This window comes from Triturus cristatus, chromosome 10, assembly GCF_964204655.1.
Source record: "Triturus cristatus chromosome 10, aTriCri1.1, whole genome shotgun sequence".
In the NCBI taxonomy this organism is placed as follows: Eukaryota; Metazoa; Chordata; class Amphibia; order Caudata; family Salamandridae; genus Triturus; species Triturus cristatus.
The window spans coordinates 547,340,676-547,353,729 of record NC_140593.1 but is presented as its reverse complement, the minus strand read 5'-3'; the positions used below and the strand labels follow the sequence as shown (position 1 = coordinate 547,353,729).

General features: G+C 47.2%; 1 protein-coding gene across 2 annotated transcripts in view; it reads right to left on the bottom strand.

The window, feature by feature from the left end:
• ACVR2B (activin A receptor type 2B) overlaps positions 1 to 13,054 on the bottom strand; it is a 411,235-nt gene that overhangs the window by 149,926 nt on the left and 248,255 nt on the right. For both annotated transcript variants that reach the window (XM_085632027.1, XM_085632026.1), the window contains exon 6: positions 10,023 to 10,166. In XM_085632027.1, coding sequence (XP_085488153.1) covers positions 10,023 to 10,166 — 144 coding nt within the window. The remainder of the gene's footprint in view (positions 1 to 10,022; positions 10,167 to 13,054) is intronic.

Below are 13,054 nucleotides of genomic sequence, written 5' to 3'. Positions count from 1 at the left end.
GAGTAGTGGGTGGCTGTTTGTGTTAGTGGCAGGCCTGCTGCTGCGCTCTGCTTTTTATCTCGGATTTCCTGGTCATTATTTACTTCATGAGACCCAGAGTGTGTTGTAATGGCATCAAGGCCATCAATACCCGTATAATGAAACACTCCTGCAAAGTCATTCGGCTGCTAACGCAAGCAGATAAAAGTTAGGGAATAAAAGCAATATGACGTGGCAAGTCACAGTGCTTTTTAAAATATTTTTTTTATGCAGAGTAGGTGGCTCAGTAGGCAACAGAGCGAGAGGGCGCAATTTGCACAACAGAGGACGGAGGGAAGGCCAGGGGCTAACAGACAACTGAAGGTGGGAGGGAGGGGAGGGGATGGGATAAACATGAGGCAATCGACAGAGGGCGGTTGGGTGACAGCAAGCAACACAAGGGAGGAGTACAGGAGGGAGGTTAGTACAGGAGGTGGCCTGCTGAAAATGTTTATTTATTTATTAGACTTGTAAGGCGCAGCAGCTACCCAAAAAGGGTTTCCCGGTGCCGGAGCAGACCAAAGATTGTATAGCAGCTAATGAGATTACTGGTTAAAGAGCAAAGTCTTCAGCGATTTGCGGAATTGGGCATATACCGTTTCGTTCCGGACAGCTGTGGGAAGGGAATTCCAGAGTGAGGGACCAAGGTAAGCAAACGATCCCCCAATCCGAGATAGTCTGATTCTGGGCACAGAGAATTTCCCTTGAGTGTATGAACGAAGGTAACGGGGAGGCGCAAAGGGGCAGACTAGAGACTGCAGATGCTGAGGAGCAGTACCTATTTTGATTTTGAACAAGTAGCTCAGGGCTTTGAACTTAATTTGGTTCTCCACCCTGAGCCAATGCAGGTCCTGTAAGTGATTTGAGACAGAGGTTGCTCTAGGAACTCTGCAAAGTAGTCTTGCAGCAGAGTTCTGGACCATCTGCAGCCTACGAGTCACCTCCTTATTGGATCCTAGGTAGAGAACGTTGCCTTGAGGTGATTAGTGGCTGGACTACTGTTATCCGAGTAGACTCAGGCAGCATCCAGAAGCGGTTACCTTGACTGCCTGATGATGCATATTAAGCGAGTCATCAATGATGACACCCAAGTAGTGGACTTGGCAGGAGTGCTCCCATCTCACCAGGCCAGTGTTGTGGGCTCCAGAGATCTTTGTTTTTACCAAGTATCAAGACCTCGTTTTTCTCTCCGTTCAGCTTAAGGTAGTTTGTCTGCATCCATGATGCAATTTTACCCAAGCCCAGCTTGAGGGGGGGGGGGGGGATGTCTCAGCTGCACTCTGCATAGAGAGCGAGACAATAATCTGGGAGTCGTCCGCATAAGAAAACATGGACAACCCTGTGACTTTCGCAACATCGGCTAGAGGTCTAACATATAGGTTAAAAAGTAAAGGGCTAAGAATGGAGCCCTGAGTTACCCCATAGGGTGAGGAATGGATGTCGGAGGTGGCTGTTGGGGAAGAAATTTGAAAAGTGCGATTGGCAAGGAAGAAAATAAGCCAATTTAAGGCTGGGCCGCAGATGCCGAACGATCTTAACGTTTTTGCTAGCACAGTGTGGGATACCGCGTCGAATGCTGCACTCAGGTCTAGCAGAATGAGGGCAACCGTGTCTCCAGCGTCCAGATGACGACGCAACCTTTCCGTTATCCCCAGTAGAGTTGTTTCTGTAGAGAAACCAGCTCTGAAACCTGATTGGGATGGGTGGAGGAACTTTTTGGTTTCAACAAAGTTAGAGAGCTGAGAGTGGATGTGTTTCTCCAAGATTTTTGATAAAGCCGGCAGCAGAGAAATAGGCCGATAGTTGGAAGGTAGATCGAGGTCAGCATTGGCCTTTTTCAGGATCACCATGGCGTGCTTCCAGTCAGATGGGACTGTGGCTTCCTGTAGGGAGGCATTTAGAAGATCCATGATAACAAGCAGAGATGGCGGATCAAGCTGCTTGAGCACCGAGATGGAACGCGTTACTTACCTGTAACTGCGGTTATCCAGTATTGGTATCTTTCATAGATTCACATGCCTGAATCATTCCCCGTCGTCGGGAATGGGAGTCACCGGTAAATAACAAAGTAATGTCCAGAAGACATAAGACAGTCATAGGCCTCAGAGGCCTTAGCTTAGTAAGCTATCCACGTCCTTATGTAAAAAGGACCAAATTTTGGCCAGAGCCAATCAGCTAACACCACCCTCTAGAACCTTCCTGGTAGGAGCTCTAGTCCCTCAGATTTTCGTGAGCACAGTGCTAAGCAGCTGTATACTGAGAGATCCGAGAGAGCCCTTCCAGGGGAGGCGGGTGGGTTGCATGTGAATCTATGAAAGATACCAATACTGGATAACCGCAGTTACAGGTAAGTAACGCGTTCCTTATCCAGTATTAGGGTATCTTTCATAGATTCACATGCCTGAATCAGAGTAGCAAGCAGTGAATAAAGCACATTTCGAAAGATATGGATAACATACAGGTATTAGATAACCACATCTATCCGAGATAAACAACAGTGCTACCGTAAAGCAATGAATAAGTAAAGCATACATTATAGTGCGAAATGTGCATAAACTGAGGATGGTGGGATGAAAGAAAGGGCTCACCTCTATTTAAAAAGATGACGTAGTACCGCTTGACCCACTGACGCATCCTTCATGATCTCCGCATCCAGGCAGTAATGCTTGGTGAAGGTATGCGGCGTCTTCCATGTGGCCGCTCTACAAATGTCCACAATGGGCACCCCAGCAAAAAGAGCCATGGAAGTAGACATGGCCCTTGTGGAGTGGGCACGGACCGTTGTTCTCAACGGACGTCCTGCCTGTTGGTGACAGAAAGAAATGGCCGAAGAAATCCAGCGGGAAATGCTCTGTTTTGTGAGCGGAAGCCCTCGTCGAGGTCTGCTGTAGGCTATGAATAGCTGATTTGATTTTCGAAAAGATTTCGTTCTCTCAATGTAAAATTTCAAGCAACGTTGAATGTCTAGTGAATGTAGAGTTCGTTCCGCCACTGTTTGTGGATTTGGGAAGAATGATTGTAAAACAATAGGTTCGTTGAGGTGGAAGTGAGATGGAACCTTGGGGATGAAAGCTGGATTTGTGCGGAGAAGGACTCTATCCTTTTTGAATTGCAGGAATGGGTCCTGGATAGAGAATGCTTGGAGCTCTCCCACTCGCCTTGCCGAGGTAAGAGCTAGTAGAAGTGCCACCTTCCAGGAAACAAATTTAAGGTCAGCTCTGTGGATGGGCTCAAACGGGTGCTTCATTAGTTGAGCTAGAACTATGTTAAGGTGCCAGGCCGGTGGAACAGGCTTTACTGGAGGGAATGTGCGAAACAGTCCTTTCATGAATTGCTTGATGAGTCTATGAGACCATAAAGAGGGGCCGGAAGAAGATCTTCTGAAACGTGAGATTGCAGCTAGGTGAACTTTAATGGAGGCATGAGCAAGACCAGATTCTGCTAGATGTAAAAGGTAGGGTAAGACTTGTCCTGGGGTGGAAGAGAAAGGATGCAACTTATTCGTCTTACACCAGATACAGAATCTTTTCCACTTGAGTGAATAGGTCTTGTTGGTACTATCTGCTCGAGCCCGAGCTAGAATTCGCCTGCAGTCTGGAGGAATGTCTAGGCCCCGAAACTCTCTGAACTCAGGAGCCAAGCTGATAACCTGAGAGAGGCTAGATCCGGATGTTGAATCTGCTGATCGCTGAGCGTCAGAAGAGACGGAAACGTTTTCAGCCTGATCGGAGGTTCCTGGGAGAGGAGGTGAAGTTCCGAGAACCAGTGTTGGCGTGGCCAAGCTGGGGCTACCAATATCAAAGTGCAAGGCTCCGCCTTCATCTTCCGTAGTACCCTGGGGATCAGGGGAAATGGCGGAAAGGCGTATGCAAAGACGTTGCACCATGCTATCGAAAAGGCATTCCCCAGGGATCCTGGTTGGGGATGCCAGCTTGCAAAGTATTGGCATTTGGCGTTGCGTTGGGTGGCGAATAGGTCCAGCTGAGGTGTGCCCCATTGGGCGAAGATATTGTTGAGGACCTGCTGATCCAGCTCCCACTCGTGGCACGCTGCCTGCCTCCTGCTTAGATAATCTGCCAACACATTGTGGGTGCCTGGAACATAATCTGCTCGGAGAGAGATGTTGTGGCGGAGCAGCCAGTTCCAGATTTTCTGCGATTCGTGCGAAAGTGTCAGTGAACGAGTCCCTCCCTGCTTGTTCAGGTAGTGCATTGTCGTGGTGTTGTCTGTCCGGACAAGCACTACTGAGTTCTTTATCCTCGGGAGGAAAGCCACTAGAGCTAGGTAGACTGCTCGGAGCTCTAAAAGGTTGATATGAAGCATTTTTTCCGAAAGGGACCACTTTCCGCTTATCTGTAGCTCCTGAAGGAAAGCTCCCCAGCCTTCTAAGGAAGCGTCCGTGGTGATTATATGAGGAGTAGCAGGAAGCAAGAAAGGCAAGCCTTGCGAAAGGTTCTTGGGGCAAACCCACCATTGCAGAGCCTGTTTGATCGCCGGGGTTACTTGGATGACGTCGTCGAAAGACCCTGTACACTGGATCCACTGGTTCGACAGAGCCTCTTGTAGGGGTCGCATCCGCAAGCGGCAATGTGGGATTAAAAGAATGCAGGAGGACATCATCCCGAGGAGGGATTTGAAGAGGCGCACCGAGAGTGTCTTTCTTGTCATTACCTGGAGTGCCAGAGATTGAAGTTTGTCCTGGCGTTCCTGTGACGGGAATGCTTTCCTGTGGATGGTGTCTAGTGTGGCTCCCAAAAATTGCATGCATTGGGATGGTTGCAGGACAGATTTGTCGTGGTTGAGAGTGAGCCCCAGTGACTCGAAGAGTGTCAGACAAGCGTTGGAAGAACTTATCACGCCTTCTTGTGATGGGGACTTGATAAGCCAGTCGTCTAAATACGGGAAGACTTGGTGGTGGAACCGGCGTAGGTACGCCGCCACTGGTGCTAGGCATTTGGTGAAAATGCGTGGCGCCGATTTGAGCCCAAATGGCAGAACCCGAAACTGGTAATGCCTGCCCGCCACCATGAAACGCAGGAACTTCTTGTGGTTGCGGTGTATTGGGACATGAAAATAGGCGTCTTGAAGGTCCACCGACACCATGTAGTCGTTTGCGTTGAGTAAATGCAAAACCTCCTGTATGGTAATCATTCGAAACGACTGTTTTTTCAGAAATTTGTTGAGATTTCTGAGGTCCAATATGGGTCTCCATTTCTTCTCTTTCTTTCGGATGAGAAAGAAATGGGAGTAGAACCCTCTCCCTCGTTGGCTGAGGGGAACTTTTTCTATAGCTCCCTTTAGAAGCATAATCTTTATTTCTTGGAGTAATGGGCGTAGGTTTTTGTGAGCCCTTTGGCGGGGAGGAGTTTGAGGAGGAATTTGTGTGAATTCCAGGGAATGGCCGAATTGTATTAATTGAAGGACCCATCGGTCCGTAGTTATCGTTTGCCAATTTTTGAGAAAATGGGAGATTTTTCCGCCAATCTTGTAGGGTGGAGACAAGTTTGAGCCCGGCTGCATCTGGAAGTCATTGCCGCCGCGCGGCACTTTTTTGTCTTCCTCCTCTGTTACGAAAGGAAGTTTTGTGGTAAGACGACTGTTGTCGCTGCTGAGATTGTGGACGGTACTGCTGGGAAGAGGAGAAAGAGGAACGCTGTTGAAAGTCTCCTCTGGAGGAAGTCTGGCCTCTTCCTCTTGACCCACGAAAGGAAGGGTTCCGAGATTGCAGAGACCCCAGGGCTCTGGCAGTGTCTGTATCTTTTTTGATACCTTGCAATGCCTCGTCAATAAGAGAACCGAATAGAAACTGGCCATCATAAGGCATGTCCAGGACTTTTGTCTGGACCTCCGGCCTGAAAGAAGTTGCCTTGAGCCAACCCTGGCGCCGGAGAGCAGCCGCACCAGCCAGCTGTCTAAAGCCTGTGGAAGCAATATCCATTGCACAGTCTATCAGTTCCGTGGCAGATCGCTCACCCTCCAACAGAATCTTCTTTGCCTCTTCTTTTAAGTCAGAAGGCAAATCCGCTAGATATGGGGCAATGTCCGCCCACATTTGTCGGTTGTACCGTCCCAATAGTGCAGTAGCGTTGGAGGCACGCACTGTCAAGGCTGACATAGAGGAGAAACGTTTCCCTATGTTATCCATACGTCGCCCTTCTTTATCCGGCGGAGCTGTCAACAGCGCAGCTGGGTTGTTTGACCTCCTCTGCGCAGCCTGAGTGATAACCGAGTCCGGCTTTGGATGGCCTGTAAGACAAACCGGAGCAGTGTCCGGAGCTTTATACTTCTTGTCCAGGCGTGGTAGAACCGGTGGCATTGATGAAGGGTTCTGCATTATCTTTATGCCCTGGTCCCAAATATAATCTATTATCGGAATTGCCCGGACGGTCTTCTTGAAGGGTTCCTTAAAGTCATATAAGAAACAGTCCTGTTGATGCGAAGGCATCGGGATCTGGAAGCGCTGGGCCGCCCTTTCAATGATGTTGTGGAAACCGCCGATGTCGTCGGGCGGTGAGTCGGCTGTGGAAGGGACAGGCGAAACAGGAGCCGGAAGGATGTAATCGTCCCATTCATCTTGTTGGGATTGAACGTCCTGGAGTTCTCCTTCCTCAGGTTCCTCCTCCTCCTCCTCCTCCTCGTTGTCCGTGGCGGGCCGAGGCGGAGGTGCCGTCCTCTCCAAACGCAGTGGAGGCGGTCGTGGCCGTGTAGCCTCCTCCTTGGAAGGCCCCGCAGGCATCGGTGGAGGTGCCGGAGTCGGAAAACGCTGCTTATAGTCCGTTATTAAGAGCTGAAGGTCTGTGACCAAGGTTGCCGGTAGACACACCATGGAAGGTGGAGGCGGCATGTATTCTCGATGAGGAACCTCCTCATAATCCTGGGGATTGTCTTCGTAATCAGAGACATCCTGGTACTTCACATGGAGTTGTGATGGACTAGTCGCCGCAGGAAAGAGACTAGCGTCGTCCGAATCCTCCTCTTCAAAGAGGCGAGTGGGAGGCAAGGTTGAGACCTTACTGGGCGAAGTGAGGGCCGGAGTCAATGCACGCTTGGTTATTTGTACATGCACAAATGTACTCTGGTCGTCCGTGTCCATACTCCTCAAGGGGCTCGATGGTATAGCTGTAACCGACGTTACAGGTATCAATGCCGTCGACGGGATCGTCGTCGGGGTCGTCGTCAACGACGAGGATGATGAAGACGGTCTCCTCGTCGACGATGACGTCGACGACGGCGTCGTCGGTGATATTCTCGTCGACGGTGTCTTCGTCGACGACGGTGTCTTCGTCGACGACGGAGTCTTCGTCGTTGATAGCTCCGTCGACGATGATGAAGCTCTCGTCGACTGTGTCGTCGTCGTCGACGCTCCCGTCGACAGCTTACTCGACGACGCCTTTTTTATGGCTAACGTCGACGGGATTGACTTGCCTGCCGTCGACGATGGAGTTGTCGTCGTCGAGGACATGGAATGGGATGTCATCGTCGATAGAGTCGTCGTCGACGATGTAACTGAAATCGCTGTCGAAGGAGATTTTCTCGTCGACGCTACTGTCGACATTGTTGTCGTCGACGAGGTGGCAATAGGCTTTTTGAAGGTGTGGGGCATCACCTTAGGAGACGAGCTCCCTGGAACAGGCGAATCCTGGACCTCTGAAGACTTTTTCTGCGTCTTCTTTTGAGGTGGCTGCGACGAAGGGCCCGGCGATGCCACCCTTGGTCTTTTAGATGAGGAGTGAGACGCAACTGAAGAACTCTCACTCTCCTCAGAGGCCACATCCTCCTTGTCCTTTAGCCTTTGCAGCCAGATTAAAAGGCGCCCCTCTCGGTCTTTCAAGGTCTTAGATGAGAAAGTCCGACATACCTTGCAGTCCTTAGAACTGTGACTGGGATAGAGACAATACAAGCAGTCCTTGTGTTGGTCGTCGATATGTAGCCTCTTTTTTCCACAAGAGGCGCAGGGCCTGAATAAACCCTTCTTAGGTGTATCAGCCATGCTGAAAATCCAGAATGTTGAGAAGAAATGCTGTCAAATCCAAAGAAATGAGCAGAGCTCAGTGGAGACTCCCTTAGCACGACGTGCGGTAGAAAATCTGAGGGACTAGAGCTCCTACCAGGAAGGTTCTAGAGGGTGGTGTTAGCTGATTGGCTCTGGCCAAAATTTGGTCCTTTTTACATAAGGACGTGGATAGCTTACTAAGCTAAGGCCTCTGAGGCCTATGACTGTCTTATGTCTTCTGGACATTACTTTGTTATTTACCGGTGACTCCCATTCCCGACGACGGGGAATGATTCAGGCATGTGAATCTATGAAAGATACCCTAATACTGGATAAAGGCAGAGGGTCCTTGGGTGATCCCGATTTAACACTGTCTAGGAGTCCTTTAAAGGAGGTTGTGTTTAATAAGGGTCATGTGTCTAGGATGTTTGTAGGAGCACAAAACACCCTGTCCTGAACAGGATAGGTATTTTCCGCTGCGGGTAGTGCAAATACTGGTTGGAGGGAATTAGCAGGTTGCAATGGAGGGAGATTGTCACACCGCATGCTCCCTATTTCCGAGTATATTTTCTCGACCTTCTGGACAAAGAAGGAAGCAAGATCCTCACATTGTCATTTATTTAGTGGGGTGGGGGGGGCTAGATTGGGTAGCTGAACCAGCAAGCTCGTTAACCATACCAAAAACTGTTTGAGCATTTCAGAGCAGTAGCAATGGTTGTAGAGACATACTCAGTGCGGGCTGATTTGCAGAGATGGTGATATTTTTTTGGGCTTTTTTGTAAATTTTGGGTTCAGGAGCATAGTTCCTTCTCCACCTACGTTCCATTGCTTTACATTTAGCCTTCTCCGTTTTTAGAGTGTCAGTAAACCAGGGCGTTGGGGGGCGATGATTATTGACCCTTTTTTGAGAGAGGAAGACAAATGTCAATGGCATTCAGAAGCCATTTGTTCACGGTGTCAGAGAGCATATTCACCCTTTGTTTAGAGATGGGCATATTAGATCACAAAATATTGTTTAAAACAGTCATGTCGAGTTTTTTTCAACCAGAATTGAAAAAGTGGCGGTGCTCGTAAGCAGAGGGTTTATAAGGCTGGGAAATGATGAGACCCAGGGAGCGGATGGCCCAGGAGGGCGGTACACAAGTATTCCAGAGAGGGTGAATTTCGCGGTCAGGGTCAGGTTGAATAAAGCAACCTCACAATTCATGAATGTTAGAGGCTCTAATTTACACTGGTAATCCTTTAAAAAAAAATTATGGCAATGCCCCCACCAAATTTGGGACCCCTATCTTTCCTAACTATAACGTAGTTAGGCGGTAAAGCAACAACATCATCAGGGCCAGAACTCTCATGCAACCATGTCTCCGTAAGAAATAAGGCGTCTGGTTGGTCAGTGATCAGAAGATCAAAAACGTCGGCTCTATGCTTCGAGAGAGCGCTGTAGTTTGTACTGAAGGAGAATTCCTTTTTAGTTTGGGCGGCAGGTTTGGTATTATTTTTGTAGCCCTTTGGGGTGGTTGAATGTCTTAGTTACATCGAAGGAGAATCCGCAGCATAAGCATTTTTCCTCTCCGTTTCCTAGATGTAGCAAGGTACAGTCGTGGAGCGGTGGCTGGCGGTAAGCCAATAATTGGCTTGAGGAGTATTCCAGTCTGTGCGCCCTGTTTGGACCAGGGGTTGTGGCCCCTGGTCCCGGTCGGGTTCAGTCGGGTTGAGTGCTAAAGCCCAAAGAGAAATGTAGGGCTAAACTAAAAAAATGAGCAGTGGAAGGATACAAGTAATGCAGCCATGCTCCATGAGAGGCATAAACACATGAAGAGGATATGAGATTATGTCACCTTACTTATAAGAAACAAATAAATGAGTGGTAATGAAGCCAACACATGGTAAGTAGTGGGGGGGTTTCCAAGCCAACTGATAGAAAACAGCATTTCTGGAAGAAGCAGTGCATGCACTGTCTAGCAAGAACTAAAAAATAAATACTTCCAAGCGACAAGTATCAGACAGCTACCTTGTCATGGAAAGCCGTGATGAGCCATAATTCCATCTCCAAGTTGGTTCCTCGCTTCTCGGCTCCAATGAAATGCAGAAGGTTCTCGTGCTTCATTCCAGGGGTGGCGAAGATCTCTCTCTCGCTCTGCCAGGACTGCTTGTCCTGAAAGAGGCAAAGGGTAGATAAGAACGAATGCATTCAGAATTTAAGCAGTTGCACATACAGTGGCAGTGTGCCAAAGACTGCTTCCACAGCACTGAGGAGGGGAGCACTGTACTCCACATTAGGGACCGATTCATTACAGCCAGCACAAACCCGACTTACCTCTTGGTAATGTGACCATCTCCCATGGAACACTGCAGCCACATGGGTGGTCCCAACATTACACACTCACAAATGAAGCCTTCATGTCTCAAGCTACCACTCATTCCACAGATGTGACGTCACACCCAGTTGTTTAAAAAGTCAGCAAAGATTGCCATACAGATTAATCCTCCATTGAGACACTGACAGTTCTTCTCAGGCCTTCAAATTTGTAGTCAAACATGATTACTCAGTGAGGTGTCAAACATTCCTATTTTACTGCTTGCTAACTGCACAGTAAAATTATTTATTTTAATGCATTCCACAATCTTCTAAAATACTTCCACCCACTCAATATTTCTATCCAAAACTGTGCACACTTCTAACCACTGGCTCTGAGTTCCTTCACTTATAGCTACCTCAACTGTCAAACCCCTTCGGCTAACCACCATCTATCTGCACTCCTTTACCCTAAGACACCATTTATACCACTTTTCTAATCTAATCCTGTGCTGCCCTCTTCGGCCCACCTTCTTATACAGACTCTCCTTCAAACTAAGCCCAGCCCACCCCATGCGACCCAAATAATTCCTTCAACTCCAAGCTTCCCTTTTCTGCATCTATTCTGTAGCCGCCATTTGCCTTGACCATTGGTCCTGTTGATGCCATAACCCTCTTTTGTAATCCTTCCAAAGTTCGGTCTCTAATCTACACATCGCTACAAACCATCCACCCTGTATTACACACAAGCCTCTACTTTTAACTCTTCCTTCTCTCTGACCCTTCTTACACTGCATCAGATATCCCTTCTAATACTTTTCTTTGGTGCTCACTAACAAACCTCTCCACCACCCCATCACCTCTGCAAGTCTCTAACCGCACCACAGCTCTCCTTCCCTACATTTCAAGTTAAGATCTCTCTCGAAGTGTAGGATTCTCTTATCATGCACATTCAATGTTCAAATATTTAAATATTCATCAAGTTGTAATCGTCCGAATAATAGTTGCTCAAAACTGCTACCAGGCTCATTAAACAAGGAACAGTGACTACTTTAAAATTAAAAACGATGAGAAACACTAGAAGGTGGGAGGAGGATTCAATGGCATTTTAATAGACAACAGTAGATAATTTAACCTTTTTTCAAGAAACCACGATTTTATAGAAAACAGTTGGGAGGGGACCAAGTGACTCTAAGCAGTCTACCTGCTTTTGTCAATCACAAATCTGGAACACAAGATCTTTCCAAAACCATACAACACATTAAATCAAAGCTCTGGCAAAACCTCACCCTATGCACGGTTGATATGTCAAGACAGGGTTTCAAATGCCACAACAATATTACACTTTACACTACTCCAGGAAGAATAGATTCAAAGCAAATTCAGTTCACAATACAACAGAATATGACCAATAAGGGTAACTGCAATAAAAGGCTATGCATTTGTCTGTGTATGCAAAAGTTTCAAAAAGAAAAACAATTGTGCAGGAATGCATATTTGAAAAAAACCTATATGTAATTAAATAGTAGTATTAATCAAACAAAAAGTAACTTCTTTTGTGGGAGGGCGAGGTTCTATGCTACCTCAATGAAGAGTGCTGCATGGAGAGTGTGGTGTACAAACCAGCTAGAGGTGTAACATTGGAGTTTCACCGTACTCCCTCATTTGAAACCAATTTAATTCTATATCTTTGATAAAGACTAATGGAAATTATTGTGCACCCTCTTGCTGTGGTATTAGCAGCATAATACTGATAAAAATATACTCAGACATGTTTGCGAATAAAATTATGTTTAAGCGAAGCCCATAGTCTAGCTGAATTGTCCCATTAGATTATAAGTGTTTCTAGGTGACTTATCAGATCTGTTACTTTGGCCATGAAATCATCCCATATTTTGATTTGAGTCCAAATCCTGGTTCAATTATACTTCAAAATGGGAATTTCAAGGATGGATGAATCAAAAAGTCACATGAGAGAAATTACTGTCACCAGCTTTTCTTCTTCACAATTCATAAATTCTAGTTACATATTCTTCAAAACATTTATATCCTTGCCTGAAAAATAAGAATTGATCAAGCTAAGACATACAGCTTATTTTATAGTGCAGGTTTTTTTGTGTTGTGCGGGGGCTAGAGGGCGGCAGAGAATGCAGGGAGTAATGTGTGTTTGTTTGGGGCCGCCAGTGTGGGAAAGGTGTTGTGGCATAAGGAATCTGTTATACCTCACCAAGAACAGTTTTATCGCTTGAAGTTCTTCAAGATTTGCATGATGTGCATGATTCTGACATCTATCCCCATCAGGGGGGCGAAATCTGCATGACTTGCTGTTACATGAGCCATAAGCCCAGATTGACAACTACAGTGACCTACATTATGTCATGAAGGTCACAGAAGTGAAGTTTGGGGGTGATGCAAGGAGGGATCGAGGCAGTGCTTAATTTGTAAAATATGAAGTGCAGGTGCTCTTTTTTTTTTTAGGAGGACACCCTCTTCCATGGCCTGCCCACTTCATCCTGTGGCCCCACCCACTTCCTTTATTGGCTCCACCCACATCCACAAGCCTCAACACGTCAGAGCTGCTTCCTCACTCCTTGAGTTCCACAAGAAGCTGAAGACCTGGCTCTTCACATAAGCACCACAGGGCCTCACATCTACATACCTGTCAAAGTACCTTGATACCCTCTTGGGTCTTTAGTGCGCTATACAAATCAATATAACATAACTTAATATAAAATATGGAAAGCCTA